The 21,727-nt window shown below is 42.3% G+C and overlaps 1 protein-coding gene across 7 annotated transcripts in view; it reads left to right on the top strand.

Moving 5' to 3' along the window:
- LOC100643520 (Down syndrome cell adhesion molecule-like protein Dscam2) overlaps positions 1–21,727 on the top strand; it is a 162,031-nt gene that overhangs the window by 49,112 nt on the left and 91,192 nt on the right. For all 7 annotated transcript variants that reach the window (XM_048413699.1, XM_012320206.3, XM_048413695.1 and 4 more), the window contains exon 2: positions 14,849–15,169. In XM_048413699.1, the coding sequence (XP_048269656.1) occupies positions 14,849–15,169 (321 nt within the window). The remainder of the gene's footprint in view (positions 1–14,848; positions 15,170–21,727) is intronic.

The raw sequence follows: 21,727 nt of genomic DNA, 5'->3' as shown, positions 1-21,727 counted from the left end.
AGCAGTAGGAGAAGCTAAGTGCGGCGTTCGCGGTCGGATAGACGAATTAGTTTCAGCGGGTTTTTCGCGTTTGAACGTTCGCCCGGTAACGAGTGGATTTAAGCCGGTCCAGGCCATGGAGAAAGTTCGCGGACACTTCTGCTCGACGAGGAGAGTTGCGAAAGGTCCTCTCGCTGGGAAATCAGTCTCTGACCCCGGCCCAGGGGTGGTTCCGTGTCAGCGAGAGCGAGGCCGAGCGTGCGCTCTCTTGCCTCATCGTTTTAATATTCCAGCGACTATGGTTTTTTCCCTCCCGATGTTTCCCCTTTCGCAGTTCCGGTCGAAAACGTCGTTTAACTCTCCGATACAAGTGTACGTGGCGGGTAGAAAATTGGCTGCGCGAGCGGTCACCGGCACCGTATGAAAAGCAGCGAACCTGAAAGCGAAATATTTTGGGGGATTAACGTTTGAAGTTTGCGCCGCGGAAATTTTTATGGTTATAAAGCGACACGCTGGCTGCAGGCAAAAATATTTCCCGAATATAAAGCTTTAACTTCCGGCAAATTTTCGTTTTCCACTCCGATCTCTCCCTACGTATTTTCTTTTTCCCCCTTTTTTTTTCATTTCTCCGTTCTTCGATGCGTTCAGTACCGCTCCATGCTAGATACCAATTAAAATGAGCCGATGAAGTCTGGTTGTTCACTCATTCAGCCAACGAGAATACGATTAGTACTTTGTTTACGTTTCATGACGGCGGTGGAACATGTGACCGTTTAATACGCGAGTCAACGAGCTGGCACGTGGCTCCTGCGTGCCGGAAATAATGTCAGGGACTGCTTACGCGTTTGTTCCGTGCTCGTTTCGCCGTTGATGGAGCGTCGCGCGACAATTACCCTTTTAACGGCGACACGAGTTTGAAGTTAGTTGTTCGATAGCATTGACGATGATTTTTGGTCATTATGCAGCTTAGATCTACCACGGTTCGTTCGTTTCTCAATTTGGTTCGATTACAGGAATGAAATGGAAACACAATTTTTCACGGGCCGCGCATCTTGGAAGCAATACCGTTTAAATAAACCAGTGCCAGGAATGCTGGTATTAAGTATCGATATATCCTTTCTCGACCTAAAATTCTTTTTCCTTTTCTTTCCAAGTTTTCCAATCTCACTGTCCCAATTCCAAAGATTAATATAACGTTCTTTGTGGTTTTAAAACGAAACGCGTTGCGAGGTGAATAATGTACGTATTACAAAGAGCAATCTCGAAATATTTGACGCATTGACATAGACGTCGTCGTATTAGGGAGAATCTGAACGGTAGCCGACGCCGTAAATACTGCATTCAGTTCTGATACTCCTTGAATCATGAATGGTTGCGGTATCGTCCTTTCTAATCGACCTAATATCGTAAACAGATTTGGCAGCGATCACGCGAGAGCGGCATGATAAGCCGTTCAGCTAGAAATCATGCTGATCGCGGAGGCAAGATAATGAACGGCTAATATGTACAGCTACTCCATGATACGAAATAATTAGTGAGGGATCGCGGTACTTCGGGCCCAGTTAAATCGATGCGTATTGCTGACGCAAGTTATATCGTGTCGAGCGAATATACACCTTCTACGAACATAATGCCTATCATTGTCCGGATTCCGGAAATCGGTGAGTTAATTAATGTCTATTATTCGCGGAAATCGACAAAAATATGATATATTATTATTACTTAATATTATAGTATATTACCAGATAAATGGTAATATCATGGGTAAAAATAAATAAAAAAGGAAATAAAAAATAAATAGATAAGGAGAAGTACAGGATGTTCTTGTCATTGTACAACTTTGTTCAGAGTTGTACTATTGGGATTGGAGTGATTCTCTGTGAAAAAATGAATCGAAGATATAGGATAAAATTTGTTATATCGTGAGATGTTTTGTGTTTGGACAAAATCGAGTGTGAAAATTTATTGACTGAAATACATATTTGATATAATTTATGAAATATATAATAATTATGAAATTATAATTGTAACATGGCCATTAAAATATAATGAATATAATCAAGAATTAATCTGGCACTTGACAAATTTTCAAATTCGATGTTCTTGTAGATCGGGCTTCAAATAACAGAATTTTACTCTACATTTTCAACTTATTTTTAACATGATAACGTAGATCGACGTCCCGTTGATTGAAATTATATAACACCGTAATTATTGGACCATCTTGCTTAATTTTTGTATTTAAGGTATCAATCTCGAGAGAAACGATTCTGAAAATCTGTCTGGTACACGCGTGTTAATGCTTAATCTGCTGTACGTTTCACACGGAAACTTACGTTTGCTGCCGGCACTTTTAGCTCTAAGCTGATTGTGAGTGTCGTCGTGATGAAATATTTACACTTAACTGTATTCTAACTTGTAATCCAAAGCGCAGATTATGATTTAGCAAGTTAAATTGCGAATTAAAAATTAATAAGACACGATTACATTCACGAAATTACGCCTTCGTAAAAGCAGAAGGTTGATCTCGTATTTATTAATTACCGTAGATCTGTATTATTTCTATTTGATATTTGATTAAAACGATTATATAAATAAATATACAATTATTACATACTTCCTACAACTAAGTATATTAATGGCAGATGTTTGAAATATCGGTAATTTACTAACTCTATAATAAGCAGTATTAGTAACAATTAATAATTAGTAACATGTTGTAGGTTCGAAACTTCTGTTGAATAATGTTACATCCAATAGCGCAATTATAATCTATAATATATCGATATGTGTGTAGAAGTTTATTTATTTTATTGCCAAACTTGTGATTGTGTTATACAAGAAGATTTATCGGTACTGATAACTTGTAATTAACTCTTATAAAATATCTAGGAAATAGATAGTGATCTTGTTCAGATTTATAAGTAGAAACACGAGCAGAAACATAAACCAATCGAGTAATTAATATACACATATGTATATATCAGATTTACAAAATTTGTTTTTCTCGAAATCGAGCTTTCACATTTAAAAATTGTAATTTACTTTTCTAATTAATTTTTGCACGAACAGTCACTGCTTGCACGTTTGAGCCGAAATGTTTGCGACATACTCTAATGCCGATCATCGTTCGGATTCCGGAACCTGATCGATCAATTAACGTCCATTACACGCTGACGTTTATGGACAAAAATAAGATGAAACTGCTTTGTAAGGAATTAAATCACATTTACAAGGGTTCGTTTTGCGAATCGATTACTCTCGAATAGAATTTATTTTGATTCAGACGGGCAGAGTCGGCGATTCGAGTTAATTCCGTAGCGCGTGTTCGATTCAATTTATTACGCGGCTTGAATTTTCCACGCGTTCACAAAGGCAGTGAATCGAACATCGAGCACGGATACGAAACACCGTTAACCGAAATCGATGATTCCGCCTTTCAATTACCCTTCTCCTTTCTCCGTGATATCGCTGTAAACGGCTCTCTCACTCTGAATTGGAAAAATTCCCCTTTATGAATTGCAACCAGATAGTCTATCAAAAGGTAAATTCGTATCTTTTGATCGGAATTTTTCACAAGCACCTGTTCACGGTTAAGCGTTTAAAATTCACAGATCACGGACACGTGACAACACAGACGATTAAAGGACTTTCGTCATTGAACGGTTCCTTCGACGTGTTTCCCGATGATTTTTCATAACTATCGTCGATAAAAAGCGATAAAAATCGAGCCGATTGTACTCGGGGCTCTGGTAGGACGATCCGCTTCGTTTCAAATCCCATTTAAATTCCCTTCCAATGGACGCGGAAGGGAGTTTGCCCGTGCGATTCAAATACTCGTTGAATTACCGTTCAACTAAACGGATTTAAAGCTGTAGAAGAAGGCGGGGGACGAAGACACTCGGGTGAAGAGAGAGAGAGAGAAACAGTTGTGGAGAGATTTCTTTTTTTTTCAAATTCCACAGAATCGTTCTTCATCGTGCTGCCTATCGCGTAACCAGTCTGATATACCATATACACAGTATTCCTCGTCGCGGCCGAATGAAGACAATGAACCGTTTTTCCCTCGTCTTTCTACTTTCTGCTCATTCTGGCCCCGCATTGTTTCATTGAAGGATAAATAATGCGTCCCGCCGGGATCGTTGCGCGGTTTTAATTCAATTCCGGACAAAGGCAAAAGGGAGCTTTTGCGGCCCAGTCGTCATGGAGTAGCTGCTTTTAACGGTACAACGGTTTGAGAGAACCCGGCTGTTTTGATGCTTGGACGTGGCTTGTTCGACGAGTAGCGCGTTAAGGAAACATCGTCAAAAGTAGAGTGCTAGTCAGGGTGGATCGCAAGTTTCAGCATTCCCGCGGATGAGGCGATGTAGGATCGATAACCGAGGACCAATCCGACAACTTTGGACCAGGTTCGGTTAATAATTCAGCATCGAAAGCAAGATCAGATTTGGCGATTGTTAGGAAAGAGATTAAATTCGTGTTAGCGGTTCGCAAAGGGCAAACTATAATCCTTATCGGTGGACAGTCAGAGCCTTCGATATAGCTAACTATCGTGTACCGTTCTGCGCGATAATCACACGACGATAGCGCGTTGCTGAATTAAATATTTGCGAAATTCGGGCAAGATGTATGGAATGTGCACAGATATATTGAACTGACTCCTCCGTCGGTTTGCCACTGTTTATCTTCTTGAAGGAACTTGCCCGTATAGAAAGCCGCCTTTGTAAGGTCTCCCGGCCAAGGAACACCGGTGATCGATCCTTAAGTATTGGTTCGATGTGCGGTCACTGGCTTGGAACGTTCCCCTGACCACGATTAAGATGGATCGCGATATAGTCGTTCTTAAGGTAGGTTCTACTGTTGCCTTTACGTTTTCACTCTTAAGAACATTGCGGTTATTTGTTCATCATTGAATGATCGGAATACGTAAACTAAAATAAAGTAACAATAATAATAACGAACTAAAAATGAGGAATTTGCATTAGAGTTAAAACAAACTGACCGACTTTCGTTTCTGGGAATGTTTATGCATGTATTTAAATTTAACTTGCGGGAGGAATTTACTCAGAGTCGAATAAAATGAGCGGAAATGCGCGGAAATAAACTGGGACCGAATTAAGCCGTAATGCTAGCAACGAAGAACATATCTCGAGTTCCTAATTCGTAACGTTACTTACAATTAGACGAACGAGTAAGCTGCGTGAAATCCACCGACGAAAGCTCATCAGTGTTTTAATGGACGAATTTTTCTCGGCTCTTTTAGCAACGACATAGTCGCATTTAACCATTTCTTGTACAGAAAGGCGATCGAAATTCGCTCGGTCTACCGCAAAACAATGCAGCTGCAAACACGTAGGCTGGCAATACGCATTTCCGTGTTGCGTGGTTGTCCAATGAGCGGGGACGCGATGTCACGAGGCCAAAACGCGGCCCATCGGGATAGATTCCCGACCTGTACGTTCCTGTAATTTCATTAGCAATTGAAATTCCTTCGCGAGCAGGAGTTGCGTGCGCGAACGATTTGCGCCGCTGATCCGATGCCATTTTATATTTGAATATTTCGACGTTCGGAACGATTTCAGACCTCGTTAAGATGGTAATACGAGCATCAAACTGGTGCACATAAATTTGCCATACTTTTCGGCCTGACTAGAACGAAATTGAGGATGCCGGAGGGGGATGGTAGTTGGAAGTAAGGGATGGAGGAGGCTGTGAAACACGGTAACCTCGTAACCGCTGCTTTCCTGAATATTAATGCCACGAAACTCGGCGCAGTTTACGTTATCGTTGTATCAACGAGCGGAATATTCAGCCTGTATCTTCAGCCGGTCCTATTAGTTTTCAATCTAAACGTCCTTGTACGAGCTCGTTGTAACATCCGGCGTCTTAGAATTGGGTTGCGTTCTAGATTAGGATGAATATTTGGTCTCCAGAGTGCGAACTACGTCGAATTCTATCCATCAAAAGATGTAGGAAGTCGTGGAAGGAAAATTCTTGAAATTCTTCGTATATAAATAATCGCAAAAAGTACTTGAATGTCGCTTCTTGATGGAGATTTTAAGAGCGGAAATATCGGCGAAATATGTATAATCGGAAAATTGTCACGCGCGTATCCCCCAGGGAGCTGGTCGGGAAAAAATGTAAAAACTTAAAATAACATATTTCAAATGATATCGATTAAGAAACAAGAAAACGGAGGAAGAGAAATGAATAAAAGATGTGTGCATAGATAATACCCAGTAATTGCTAATACACTCAAATAGGTATGGAGCTAGAGAGTGGTTCTGTACGAAATAGTAAATGGGATATATAAAATACGTACAAATACTTTTTCATATAATACTCCGTTTTTACAATTTCGCGTTTGAAAACTCGCGAAGCATGCTTGAATATGGTTAATATCTAATTCGAGAGATTACTATATGTACGCACATGTTAAAATACGTAAAGAGCTTAATATCATTTTTAAATATAATTCCTTCGTTCTACTTTTCTGCGATTTTAATTCGAGCTGTACTTAAATTTGTATTTTATTCCATCTTTTACTTTTAGTTTATAAAGCAGATCTTTTTGTGTCGAAACATAATTTCAAAGAACCATATCAAAGTAGACGTATCATTATTATTATTTAGGAAAATTTATAATTACAGCTGAATTATGAATAGTTTTTAAATTTAATCTATTAAGTATGAATTAGTTACGATGAGGTGTTAGATGCGGTTCGGACTATAAAGACTTAAGATCTCGTTTTCAAGAAAATTGAATTTGCACATATTTAATCAAGAATTACCTCGGTGCACGCGTACACAACAGATTTTCAAATTTTATTAGGTTCGTAAAGTTCGTAGCGAAGTTAATACTTGAGCCTTTCGCCGATGAATTCTTTAAAGCAGAGCTTGCAAGCTTCTGCAGTATTGCGTTCCTCGCCATGAAAACAATGTTTAGCAAAGACTTAAAAAGATTAGGATATGAATAAAACGTTCTCTTTTCCTTCCAATTGATGCATTTAACATCGAAATGTAAACAGTAGTTTGCAAAATTACGTGGCAAATAATTTTCTGCAAACTGTACGAAATATAATACACGGAAAACGATAAAATAAATCGACTATTAAAAACGCTATGAACTTAATTCAATAATTCCTCAGAAACGAAGCGCCAAATAAATAAATGTTCAATATGTTTGATATATTTTTCCGTGCGGAATAACATTCGATTGTACCGCTAATTACGAGATACCCTATATATACTATCAAGAAAAATATTACGGAAAACATTCGATCGCGAAATATCAGAGGCGTGGCTTTAATCTGGGCTCAGATTCTATGAATCGATCGGACAAGTAATTGCAATGAAATTAATTCGTACAACATCGTATAGGCAGGCCGAAGGGTACAGACCATTAAATACGCTCGCGCGTTGGCGGATGCAGTAACGCGAAATAGCGGAAGCGATGGCGAAACGTTGCATCGCGTCGTGTTGTAAGTTGCGTGCGCTTCGAGACTTGTTCATCCCCAGCCTCCCATGGAAGCCGTTGCTAATGGAGTACAACGAATTAGTGCTAATTAACGGGGTACTGCATGGCACGTGACTCTGCGTCACGTGACAAATCCCGGGGATTTCCCCGCCAGCTTAGGTAACCAAGAAGTTCTGCCATCGCAATTAGGGTAATATATTTGTTACTCAGACTGATGGGAACGGACGTCCAATGCATCCTTGCACTTAACACGCGTGCCATAAACATTGCATAACGCGCACTATGCAAACGGCCTTAACGTTGAAAATTTACCATAAGGCGTGAATGCGGTTTGGTGAAGATTGAATATTAAAACACATATTTTTTTACACCGTGGTCATACAGTGACATAAGCGAAGTCAGACAGATTCTACGTCCGAGAGACTTCATTTCCGAGAAAAGCGGGCTTGAAAATTTGTCAAGCATACGTGAATTTATTTAATTTTCAGCTAGATAGTAGTACATAATCGACAGAATGTTATTCTACGCATGAAAATAAGTTAACGAGAGGAGATATCTGTGGATGGTATATACGTATATAGTTAGTTGAAGGCGAAGCAATTTAAAATGGTAGTTATAAAAAGGAGGAAGTTTAACTTGGTTAGTTTCGAAGTCTCGGAATCTCTTTAAGGTCAACCTTGGAAAATTTCACCTAAACCCAGCGAAAGTATTTTTTGGAACCAGACCTTTAGATTTAGCTTCGGAAAACATATTTCATAGATGACAATAGAAGCTCTCTATTTCAAAAGAGACATAGAGGTTAAAAACAAACTACACGGGAAAGGATCGGTCCTCGAGTCTTCAACATTCTCGTAATTTAAAAGAATCCCATTCCATCAAGATATATTCCACAGAGATACGGATAGGTAAAACAGCGAAGCTTTACCTAGGCCAGACGTGCTCGCTCGTAGGTTATACACGACGGATCTCAGCGATTTCTCCTCCGAGATGAAATCCTCGCAGGAAGCAAAGAATTTTAAATATTCCCAGCGATAGTATTCGCGTTAAGAATGCCAAGGTAGAAGAACTCAGACAACTCGGTGGGTTCAACGTCGAGCTCTTTGGTCGGTGTACCGTGATAGCCGGAGCGTAACTCGGAGCACAGGCCCGTCCCCGAAATTATTCGTAATCTTTGAAGAGGCGACTCCTAGGAGGATTGCAAGTTGGGTGGCGCTCAGGTTTGAGCGGTGGCTGAGCGTTCAGGAGGCACAAGAGTGGCAGAAGGAGAGCAAACGAGAAAGATAGAGAGAGATGAGAAAGTTTTGCGATGACGATCGGTGCTAGAAAGGAGATCTCGCATTCCCAACCTCTCCCCTTACACTGGCAGCACCACCGGCATCAACCCTCGCAGCCTGCACGCCCAAACAATGGAAACAATACATTGAAATGAGAAAGTTGGTTTGCATTGTCGGACAAGAGGACGCGGCGTGCAAGGGGGACACCGCCTCGCGTCTGTCTGTCTTCTAACCGCGTCCCTTTCTCTCTCCATCTCGCTGCTTCTCACTCTTTTTCTCTATTTACCGCGTTCGTTTCTCCCTTCGCGTCTCTACCTTTTACCCTTTGTGCCTGTGGGCTACGTACGTGTGCGCGATTCCACTCTCTTCTCTTCTCTCTTTTTCCCTCCCTTTTCGCCTTCCTCCATCCCCTACTCTATGTTGTCCGCGCCTCCTTTTTTTCCCCTCCGCGAAGAGACGGCATCCCCGTCTCGTTTTCCATCGGCCGACTGAAAGAAAGGATTGTAAACCGCCGGATGAGCCGCGGATTCCGGAATGGGGACTGCTCTATTCAACGGTTTTCTCCGGGTGTCGCAAGAGCGCGCGCGCGCGCGCGCGAGTAAACCGTGAATGAACAGCGTGCTCACTGGAACGCAAGCATCAGCAATTAGTCGTGGGGGTTATCTCTCGCTCTCCCAGAGCGCATTTTAATAAGTTAATCGGGTCGTCTCTCCCTTAGGTATCCCAACAACGACGTTGTCCGCATGCCAGCCCGCGTTCTCGTTCGTTCGACTATGGGGACTCGTTCGCCGAGTGGTTAGAATTTTTAAGATGTTTTCCTGTCGCCAGCATTCGAGTGGAGATACTTTTAGACAATAAACCGCTCGGGAACAATACCGGCCGATACAATAACCGCGTGTATCACGAGCGAATACATTCGGCCGCTGCGGTTTTTTAAGTGCGCCATTCACGATACGATACGATACGCGCGTTTTCACGAACATATACTTGATTGTTGCTGATATATTTCACCGCGACGACAACCGTGAAATTATAGCGATTTCTCGTCGGCTGCTGCACACCAGAGATAAAAAGTTGCGCCCATGTAAATCACGGGACAAGTTACGAGTGTGTCATAGACGGCCGCGTTTATTCGGATGCTTGAAACAATTATCATTAGGTACAATTTCGGGATTTTCGTCGGACGAGTTCTTATTCGACTCGATTTTTGGTTACGTCGAAAACGATCGTCCAGCCGAGCTGCCATAAAACTCACAGCCGCGAATTTTTCGACAAATCGGTTCTCGTCGTTGGGTGCGTCGCGATTACTGACATTTACGCAGTGCCAATTTGAGGAACAAAATACTGCAAGTCATCCCGGCCGATGATCGTTCATATTTTATCGTCGTCCGTCAGCCTCGCGATCCATTTTTTAGCGCGATCGGGATAACGTTTAATTTTAATTCGGTTGCTGTAGCTTTGACAAGCGTTCGCCCCGCCCCTCCTTCAGCGTTCACCAGACGGAAAGCGAAACGAAGGATAGCGAAAAAGAAACGGGTAAAAAAATTCGTAGCAGGGAAGGTGGCAGAGAAACTTTTGATCGCGAGCCATTAATAACATGCCGCGAGCGCGAAATCTTGGGTTGGGCCTAAGAGCTTGGAAATAGAGTGGTCATTCGAGCATGTTTAAAGAAGAATCGCGAAGAAACGTAGAGGGATGATGGAAAAGCACATGAAGAAGTATATGGATGAGGATACGGAGAGGGATATGGAAGGGATGTGACTGATCTCCGAGAGATGTTGACGCAAAGCATTACGCAGATGGTCGATGGACGGTTAGGTCCCTCGTCTCTCTCGTCTCTCGAACAGCTAGCGAAGAAACAGAAGTGTACAACTTCAGAGGAGACCTCCCGATGACGTTGAGGGTTGACTAAGGTTAGGCCACTCAACGTATCGTGTACAACTCAATAGGGTGGTGAACGCACAAACATTCACATACGTGCCTGAGAGTGTAATACAGACACGCGTCTGCAACGGGCCCAACCCTTTTCTCTACTGTTGCAGCCGTATCACCGAGTACATCACGAAGAGGGTAGTACTCGAGTACCTGCTGGCAGGCCTGGTTGTACGGGACATACAGAAGGGATGGGGTTTCGCTTCTCCTCCTCGTTCATTCTATCCTCCTCTTTCCGTCGCCGTCTATTGTTTAGTTATTCTGATGAGCCAGTGCATCTCAAATACACTCGAGCGAGCCATTATATCGGAGAACACATCGCTTCCTTTTGCGAGCCGGCCACGTGCACGAGCCATCTACCCCTCTCTTCGTGTCTTTACTCCGTCGTTCTTGTTGTTGTTACTCGTCGCGCCGATCCGGACATTTTGATACGGCGCGCCGTTAATTGGACGCAACCGCGAAGATAAATCGGAAGCGTGCGTGCCACGCTTCAAAGGCCCCACCTTGCTTTCACATGACATCCAGTTCACTTGGTGGAAGGACCTCGTTGATTCTTCGCTGTAAACGATTCCTTTCTGGGATGGAGAGTACCAACCATGAGAGTTGTATACAAAGAAGATGGAAAATTCGACGGTATGTGAGTTCTTCGTTGTTGTATAATTCTTTCTATATACATATATGTATAGTTTCTATGTACATAATAATACCGCCAACGTGTGTACGAAGATTCCCGTCTCTTTTTGCCCTGGTTTTCTCTCCGACCGGCCGCTGCTCCTCTTTCTCCTCTATTACTCCTTTTGTTCTTCTATTTTATTCGGGTAAAAGCTGGAACGGTGAATAGGCACGGAGGAAACGCTTTTTATTCGATCAAAAGCTTGTTTTCACCTGTTAGCGCGTGATTATCCGCTATTATTCGAAATTGAAAATACTACTTCGACGAGAGCGGGCTATTCCGATTTTTCTCTCTTTATTATTATTCTTTTTTTTATTTTCTATCCAAGCCGGTGAGGGAAAATGGAATAGTCGTGATACTAGATTCTCTCGATGTTAATCCGGATTATGAGTCCCGCGGCGGACGGCACGCGGGCGGAGCTTGAGAATGGAACAACAAAAAACGGAGGAAGGCGAATATGGAAATTTCTCGTAAACTTCAATTTCCATCGGGTTCTTCACTCGTACAATTCCTACTCGTTTCCATTGTACACCTAATTTAACTTTCCGCGTTCTAGTCGATTTCTTCTTGTTTTACCTCTCTTTATAAAGAATCAGTTACTTTGGTATCTTGTAAAGAAGCGAAAGGGCAGGAATTCCGTCGGTATTTCAATTCGTTTCCTGATATTCGGTGTCATGATATGGTATGGTACCGCTTGGCGGGTTGTAACGTTGCAGCCAGCGTACGTTTAATCAAACGTCGAATTACGAAAGAGGAACACACGGGATGGCGTGGCGGAAAGCTGAGGGATGACGCATCGAAGGGTGGGGGATAATATGGGTTTGGTCGACGTGCGTCTGACGTTATAGGAAATTAAGTTACCTTTATGACGTGAAATGGACTTCTCGGGACGGAAAATATAGAGTTACGCTCATGACGGGGCGAGCTTTACTCTTTCTCTTCGGAGAAAAATTGTTGCACGAGTTCCAAGGGGATGTAGGTCATAAGGTATTATCGTCTACATGGAAAAGGGAAGTCTTAGGAAGGTGGAACGGCGGAGGTTAAAGAAATCATGGGAAAGAACAATGGTTAGAGGCGATTCTTAACGCGAATAATACGGCTCTCGCGAAATATGATACAATTCTCTCTTTATTAGGAAAGATAGAGCGAACAATTTTCACGATCATAGCGCAGTTCGTACACTTGCGAACGCATCTTGAGAAGAAACCAAGCAGAGAAAACAGTTTCGCGAGGCCGGTGAAAATTCTTCGTTGTTTGAGAAGTCTCGTGGCTTTCACGGATAAGGATTGTCGTGTCGCGGACCGCAAGCTTCGTCTGAAGCTCCCGTGTCGAGGAGCAGTTAATTAACGCTGACTTCTCGCGGAGAGATTTTAAACGGAAAGAAATTTCAAGAGGAGAGATATTCATTATCTTTGCGTCGATCGTGAATTAGAATATCTGCTGCGAACCTTTCACGTGGCCGATTTTTTCGTATGTCGTTGAAATAATTCTTAATTATTTGAATCTTTCTATTATTTTATATTATTTTAATCTATGGCCTTTGAATTTTTATTTTACTCGCATTAAGAGAAATTCTAACGTATAATTGGAATAAGAAAGTACACATATTAGTAACGATTTGTTAAACTTTCCTCAGTAGGAAAAATGTTGTTTCTGTCAAATTAGCAATATCAAGGCGACGAAAGCAATGCGTTAATTTTTACGATCAATTTTATCACAAAAAAAATAGAGTAACTACGAAGAGTATATCGTTCTATTTGTTTGTTAAAACATTCACGTGCTAATTAATTAGGTCGAAGTGTATTAAATTTGGTAATACTTGATTAGTACGTTCGTATGACTACAAAAATTTGGTCGCATCAATCGGACATTATGAACTAAATGTACTATTCAATTAACTAATAACTTGTTAAACAACAATAATACACATGCATAACATGTAGGTGTTAACTTCTGTCAATCGACTTAATTTCTCTCTGCGTATACAATGTGCAAAGAGAGTGATGTATCTTTTTTGAATCATCGGAGAGCAAACGCGCGCATCGAACATTATTAACTAAAATGTAACGCCACACATGGCGAAGCAAGCGAACCCTATTCGATGCACGTTCCTCTGGGTATTCAGCGTAGTTCGTTGGGCCAGCTTCCAGATGGGCAATGTTGGACGGAATGCGGAATACATCCAAGCGGACCGGCATTCCTACTTAAATCAACATAACTCGGGTGATGAATGGTTAACAGGCTTCGCGGGGGACGCAATGCGCTCCATTTATGGAAGCTATTACGGCCGAATTTCAGCGTTAAATGTGTGATTTATGGCCACCCGTATTATCTTCGTTCATGTCCCGTCGACGATACAGTGCAGCCCCTCCCCTTTAGCCGCCCCTGCGTTGCCTCTCATCGCCACTGCTACGTTTCGCTCCCTACATTTCTGAAAATTACTTTGAACTCGGCTAGCCGAGCGAAAAAATTCATCAACCGGTGTCCACGCGCTGTGACCATGATTAATGTTCTTCTAACTGCCGATTGAAACAGTAAGGAAAATTTATTTTGATCCACGCGAGAGTATTTGAATGAATCGCGCTGCCAGACTGTCCCGAATTTATGGTCAAATTGCTAATCGCGTTTCAATAAAATTCATTCGAAACTCTTCGATTTGCAATATAGCAAGGTCGTTAACGAGACTTCAATACGGTTTTGTTTCAGATAATTTCTGATTTTCTAAAGCGGGCGTTGAATTATTCATAGGGCTATTTTGAAACTATAGATAGTTAGGAAGGCAACCAAATATTTGATTTATACAAATTATCGAAGCAACATGATTTTTATTATATATGTAATCCACGTACAAATATACAGCACACTTTCGCAGCGAAACTATCTCAAGCTAAAACATTACTGTTTATGATCTACATGATAAACCTTTTTATCCATTCTATTTCTTTTGATGAAAATAAAATTGAATAGCAATTTTTACATTATTAACGTCGCCACAGAAACGTCGGTAGAATACAAAACGTTAAAGAGAAAAGGAAATAGCGTTTTCTTCCAGACAATTCCTCTAGGTACGATACAATTGTAACCTTATTCAGCTGCGAAATATCACGTTATACTATACTATCTACTTTAGCTATACTTTAACACTTCACCCTTTCTATTCCCTATTTTTATTATTTCCATCCTATATCATATTTCTACGGATTTTTCATTTCCCTAAATACCCTACTACCTTGGGAAACGATTTAACACGACTAAAATGTCCGTAGACTTAATTACAATTCACATAGAATATTATGCTAATCCTCTCAAAAACGGCAGAATGCGAGGAACTCGCATACGAACGGAAAGTGTCGGTCTGGCAACAAAAAGCCACGCAAAAGTCCCTATGAAAGGCATACTAGGAGGAGGTGTAACCAGGGAGTAGAGGGAAAGGGAGGGAGATGGGTTGGGTAAGGGTGGGTAGGCAAAGAGAATCCGCGGCTCATTATGACGATACCTGTCCCGTTTGTTGCAGGTTGCGACGCCTCGTACGAGATGCAGGGACCGAGCTTCGTGTCGGAACCGCCATCGCGGGTGGAATTCACGAACGTGAACGGCGGCAGAGTGGACTGCATAGTGAGAGGAAATCCGGCACCTACCGTCGACTGGTTGGCAGCAGACGGTGGCAGTATAACGAGTATCCCTGGAATCAGACACGTCCTTGGCAACGGGACGATCCACTTTCCTGGCTTCGAGGCCGAGGTCTTCCGACAGGACGTCCACTGGGCTATTTATAAGTGTTCCGCCGTCAACAGCGTCGGTGCCATCGTTAGCAGAGACGTCACTGTCAGAGCAGGCACGCGAAACTTCTTGCTCGTTATCTGCATTATGTTGTCTGCCTGGTATACCGCTTGCTTTCTCCTCTATCTCTCTTCCTATTCCGTTGCTCTATTGCTATCCTTGTTCAACGACCCTCGATTCTGTTCAATTCCTGTATAAAGATCGCGGGGTTAAAACATGATAAGTCACATTTCCTATTTTCTTCTTTTTCTTCTTTTTCTATAAGGAAACGTTTGTAAAATTCAGTTCGTTGTTAATTACTCCAATGTTGCCAAAATTGTTTCTTTATTCGTTTTCGAAATTTTCAAAATATCTGCTTGTCATTTATATTAACATATTGCGTGTCTTAATAACAATTATTATATCTTTGACTTCCACGAAACTTCGTCAATTAACGAGTTGCTTTCATTTTCAATGTACTTACCGTGTACTTGTCATATTTTTCTGCTATGATGGTAATATCACGTCCACCCTGAGAAGAAAAGGAAGATCATTTGCATTCCATGAAACCGCTCGTTATTTTGATCGATCGTGTATCAGTATGTCGTCATGGAAATATTCGTTTTCCTTCATGCCGCTTTTTTCGGCCGTGGTTTCTCCGGTAAGGGCACATCCTTGAGACTTCGTTTAGGGAGGAAAGTTTGATGGCTGTGGAACTAGGGGAGGAATCTACCATGCGTTCAACGAGACCCTTTGCGGTGCTCGTTCCACATTAAACATCCCTGGGCTCGTGGCCGTGCAAACCGAACGCAGCCAACAGCAGTTCCGTTCTTAGACGGAATAATTCATCCTTTCGATCGGAAGATGGTACGTCTTCGACGCTATGAAATATTTATTCCCATCGGGTTTGTGATTTGCTTCGTGTCGTCGCTGGCTTTGATACACCTGCGCGCCCTCTATTCCGGAATTGGCGTGACTCTGGCACTAGGAGATGAGCGGAATACGATTCATCGTGGGTAGTTTGTCGGTTGAATTTCATTCGACGACATTTAAAAAAGATGTTTCCCTTCGGTTCAAGAAGTCTAACTTCTTTCTTTCGCGTAATGGCTCCACGAGAGACATTCGTCGATCGATGGAATTGTTCGAATTTCCCTCGACGAACCGCAGCTATAAAAATAAAAACCCGTCTTATCGGGACTCGCCCTCGACGCGGTGGCATCGTTTCCGTTTTACGGATAAGCCCGTCGCTCGTTTGCGAACGAAGAATATATTCACGGTCGCTGGTTGTTTCCTCCGGCTGTTTTATCGGACGTTCCTCAAAAACCGGAATCCGTGACAAGATCCATGGGCGATGCGGAAGAAAGGGTTGGGAGTTAGGAAGATAGAACGAGGTGTCTCCGTCTTAAAAATAGAGTTTCCTCCGGGTCAACGAACCGGAAGATATCTTATCGACCTAATATGCCCGTAAATCATCGCCGCGTGAACGTAGCCCACACCTTTTCACATTCATACCTCTGCCGCGTCAGCTTCTGCTCTCCGCGTCACCGCGACTTTCCTCTCCGAATCCGCTGGTTCCTTTCCGACTCGATCAACTTCGCTGACTCTGTTCTTCTTCGGTGAGAAAAGTCTTTCCTCGAACACGATAGATAAGTGTACTCCTCGGAGCAAAACGGACATGATTAGCCAGTGCCGCATACCCGTTTGATCGTGAATCGACTAACAACGATGGAGGTTTCGTTTCCCTTTTCCAGTACTCGTCTCCTAACTATGCTCTAACTATACCCATCTGTGACCGAAAACACGTACGTTTCGTTCATTCGTAGAACGTGTCGCTGAGAGAATGATTTTATAGGGTCTCGTTCGACCTCCACTTCCGCATCCTTCGTGAAATAATGAGGGTAACTAGGTTGATAAAGGGGCATCGAGGAGGGAAGCTCGTGTTCGACGATTGCCCCTTAACGACTGTCTCGAATAGATCACCATGGTACTATCGTTGGTTGTTTAACCAACATCGAAGTCTGTATTTCCAGGAAGAGCAAATATTGTCGCCTTTCAAATATATTGCTGCAATTTTCATTGTTCTCTCTGTATTTTTTATCCACCGGTCGATCGATATTCTTTCCGCGAATGTTTTTCTTTTTTTTTCTTTTTTTCTTCTTTAACATCGGTACAATGTTTCACCAGGAACGACCGCTGTATGAAGTCATATTATTCGAGAAATAATTTCGAGGCTACAAGACGAGCCGTTTAAGCCATATCGTCACAATGTAGCGGACGTCTCGCGGACTTAATGCACACAAGCTCTTTCCTTTGCGCGGGCTTCAACCTGTCGTATTTTTTGTTTCCATTCTTCTTTAACGAACTATTTAAAGTGCCATCCCCGTGGCACGAGCCAAAGAAGTTAATTAAAGTCCTTGAAAGGGGAAATTACATCCCAGTAAGAAACACTCCGACCTGGCCCTCGGTAATAATATAAAAATTACTTTCCGTGTCTTTTATACCGTTTGGAACTACAAAGTGACTGCGTTGTACGTCCTCCGACAACCAGAAAAATACCCATCCTGTTTCACGAAGAGACAAAGATAATTTCTTGCGATGGGCTAAAGGAGACGAAAGCTGAAAAGACAAAAAAAAAAAAGAAAAAAGAAGAAAAAGAAAGAAAAATTGCGAAACCGAATGAATATCGGTGATGATAAGAAACTGGATCCTCGGAGATTGGAAGTTTGTTGCAGTCTCGGAGAAGACGTCGTTTAATATCGGCTTTTCATGGAATGCGCCGTGAGAATATCGCCATGAAGGAAGCTTGGGGTGAGTTTAACGACGTTTGTAGAAAAACAACGGGCCACAGCCGTATTGTTTGCCGCGGCAACGTAGCGACGCCGCGACGTGGCGCTTTTCAACTCGACTGCGACGCATTCGAGACGGGGCCCCGATTCCAGTAAGACGTCTGTTTTCTTCCATTTACTCGGCACAATGTGTACAGGGAGTTATTCTTCTTGTAAATTTCGTTGCTCTACTTTAATTTCGTGGCGCAGCGACGACGGCAGTGGTGCCGCCGCGTCGTGGTAATGAGAAATCTCGACGACCGCCTCTAGCGTAAATACCGCACGCATTCGCCCCGCGTAATGTTTACTCGTTCGAGCTTTTATTCTGCTCGGTCTTTAAACGCGGTGCTTGATTAAGATACGCTACGTTTATCGACATGGATACGTCGCTGAAATTACTTCCAGCAAGTTTCTGCGTGCTTCTTAAAGGCGTGAACAAGAATAGACGACAACGTTTCGATCAAATAGTTACAAACGAGTCTCTCGTGTCGAAACAGACGATTATATTGTGTTATATAGTTGAAATTGAGTTATATAGTATATCTTTTAGCCTTTCGCTGCAATTTAATTGAAATGCAATGTATTTTCATAGAATGATAATGATATAATGAATAACGTATGATGTTTTCGATTATTTGGCGTGTGAAATAGCTTTAGTTCGAAAGATTATTCATCTTTATCAGTAAATGGATTTGTTCAAGTAATTTCCTCTTATAGAATGTAAGAATTTTTGGTGTTTTCTAGATTATTTCTTCAAGTTCGTATTTTTATAATACGGTATTAAACATTTTATCTTTAATTAATAACTTAATAATTTATTTCATTAATAATCAGTGATCAAACATATAATACTTTACATTTTATCTTTGGTTAATAATATAACGTTTCATTTAATTACTAATGAATAACCAAACATAATACATATTTGCATTTTATCATTTATCAATAATTTCACATTTTATTCAATTAATGATCAGTGGCTAAACATATTATTTAATTTTGTTACTGATAAATAATTTAACGTTTCGTTTATTTAATAATCAATGATCAAACGTATTATTCGCAGTGAATGGAAGTTTTGTTGTTTGCAAAAATTAAGGAGATATACATTTTAAGATTAAAGAAATATGAACAGACTTAATGTTCAATTTAGTAATACTTGCTCTCGGTGAATTTCTAGAGAACGGGAACGAGCAGAATACACGCGTTTTATGGTTCGCGAACATTCCTCACTGATAAACGGAAAACGTCCACGGAATTTCTGCTTTGCTACTCTCTTCGAGATCGTATAATATACTCTGTGCCATATTCGACATGCTCGTAACAAGACGCTTAAAGTAATCTTATTATCGTAGCTGCACTACGTGTTTTCGTGCGTCGAATACTTGCTTGTTTCCATCGGAAAATGAATTCACTTCCTCCAAGTAGAGGAGAAAAAATTTCCTCCGTAAAATTCGTCTGAAAACACACGACCTTTCGTTCTTTTCGCTGCCTTTTTCCATGTTTCTGTTTCGTCGCCATCCGTTGCGACGAAGCGAGGAAAGAACGATTATTTTTAATTTAACGTGACTCTCTGTGTCATTCGCAAAAGGTGGAATTTCTTTCGAGTTCCACAGGCTGTCCTTTTATTCGGCGAGCGGACGAAATTCGCGGAAATTTTATACGGAAATAATTACGCGTCCCGAGCTCGAGTTACGTCGCAGATCTAATTCGACAACGGTGCGCTTTGGGGACCCGGCTAAACGAGCGTTGAACTTCGTCAGAGAGAACCTACGTTTTCCAGTTTCACCTTTCGTTTCTGCATCTCGACAAATACCGTCTATTCATTAGCTCTCACGATATTTCCATAGCTATTCGATTGTGTAGGATTTCTCTTGTATAATTCACCCTCTTACGAATCATGCATCGTAAATTTTCACCCTGCTCTCTATATAACTTTGAACTGAATTTTCTATTTACTGGAAGTCGTACAGCCAACCTCTCTTCGTGTAGGTATTCCAATCGAATGTGAAAGATTTTCTCTCGAGTCGAGTTTTTCATTGCCCATTTGGTCCATCGTTCGATTATACTGTTCTTTACAACCATACGACGCGAACGATAGCGATGATATAATTGCAACGTAGCAGTGCGTCTAGGAAAAGACTCCAGGCTCGTCTCCGCGGAAAATTCGAGTCGGTGGAAAAAGAAGGCGGTTTTCGTGGCAGAAGGCAAACCCTCTCTCTTTCTGACAGGTGAATGTGCCGCTGTGGATGCAGAGAAGCCAGAGTTAGTGTAGGACGGATGGGGCCGGCTGGAGTCGGTCGTTCCTCTCTTCCCGTAGGTTTCATGGTTTGTAAATATTACCTGCCACGATACGTCTGCCGAGTTTATGCTTGGCTTGGTTGCCGCGTAACCGAGAGCCGTGTGATACGGGGTGGTAGCAAGCTTGGAAGCCGGCGCTGGAAGCAGAGAAAGAGGGAGAAAGCAGAGGCGAACTCACCGAGTTTTTACCCCATTCTGGAGTCTGAGTGCCTCGCTCCGCTGACTCTCGAAACGGGTTGCACAGCCAGGTCCTACACACCACCACATTTTCCTTTACCCACCGCCTACTACTACTATTCCTACTCCACCCTCCGCTTTCGCCACCATCTCTTTCTCCGACAGGCTATTCCCTTCTAACGTGTCTCTTTTTCTCCAGCATCGGTTTCTCTTCGTTCTGCGTCCTTGCTTCACCCTCTTTCAGGCCTCTGCTCTCTTGCCAACCTTTCAGCCGAGACCATCAACTTACGCGGAACGCTAGTTCATGGGTGGATTGGGACAGCCTCGAGATTTTGGATAAGATACCGCTATCCTTTTAAGGGTTTCAAATTCTGCTTCTCAATCTTCCACCGAGTTTCTATGCTTTCTATCGGTTCGGAGATTTTTCTTGCGTCGATTAACGACCTCGTGGAGAGCAAAGGGGGAAAGAAAGACACAGCGTCATGCGGGTTTGATATTGGGGAAAGGGACGATGGTATTCCATCTTAAGAAAAAGAGGCTACAATTCGGTGGTGGTTCCCCGGCGGATCGATCTACCGTTCGTATAAAGGAAGCATGGAAGTGTGACTCGTTTCTTTTTATTTTCATTTTCTTTCGTTCTTCGTGCTCCCTTCCTCCTCTAGGAAAATTCCAACGGGAAAACAGGAAACGGACTTTTCTTAGGGATACATTTTCGTCACAGTTGGTGTACGTGTGCGCCAGGGCTAGTCTCGTTTGTGTTAGGTAATTATCACGGGCCTCGTGATACGCCCTTTCTTAGTAAATAGTCCGCGGGCGCGTTACACCTATTTTGTTTCTATTTACCTTCAATTTTCATTATGACCTTTTGAAAGAGCACCACAATCCTATAGAGAGCTTGGCGTCGACGGCCTCGCCGTCATCGAGATTTTTTTAATTAAGAGTTCAGATCCGCTTCATTTGGAGTCTGTCCGCTTTTATCCGGCTTTCAACCATCCACCGTAAAAGTTGATTCTGCGGCTACGGGTATCAACATCTTGTAGTTGCAGTCGCACAAAGCCTCTCCGGATTTAATTCCGAGGTATCGCCGCGGCGCCCTCCATTTCCCCTTACACCCTCGCCGCACCACTTAACAGCTTTTCTTTCTCCCTTTTCTCGCCTTTACCACCCGTGTCCTTAGCAAGCTTCTAGCGCAGAGACAATTATGTTGCGCGCAGACTTCAGGAACGGATTCGTACTGCTGGAAAGCCTCGAATCTACAACGAGGATCGACGAAGACCTTTCATGTTTTTAACATTTTTAGATTTAAAGATACGACGGAGATAATTTGCATA

Source organism: Bombus terrestris, chromosome 2 (genome assembly GCF_910591885.1).
Source record: "Bombus terrestris chromosome 2, iyBomTerr1.2, whole genome shotgun sequence".
Taxonomy (NCBI): domain Eukaryota; kingdom Metazoa; phylum Arthropoda; class Insecta; order Hymenoptera; family Apidae; genus Bombus; species Bombus terrestris.
Note: the sequence above shows the minus strand (reverse complement) of the source record. Positions and strands in the feature narration are given on the sequence as shown.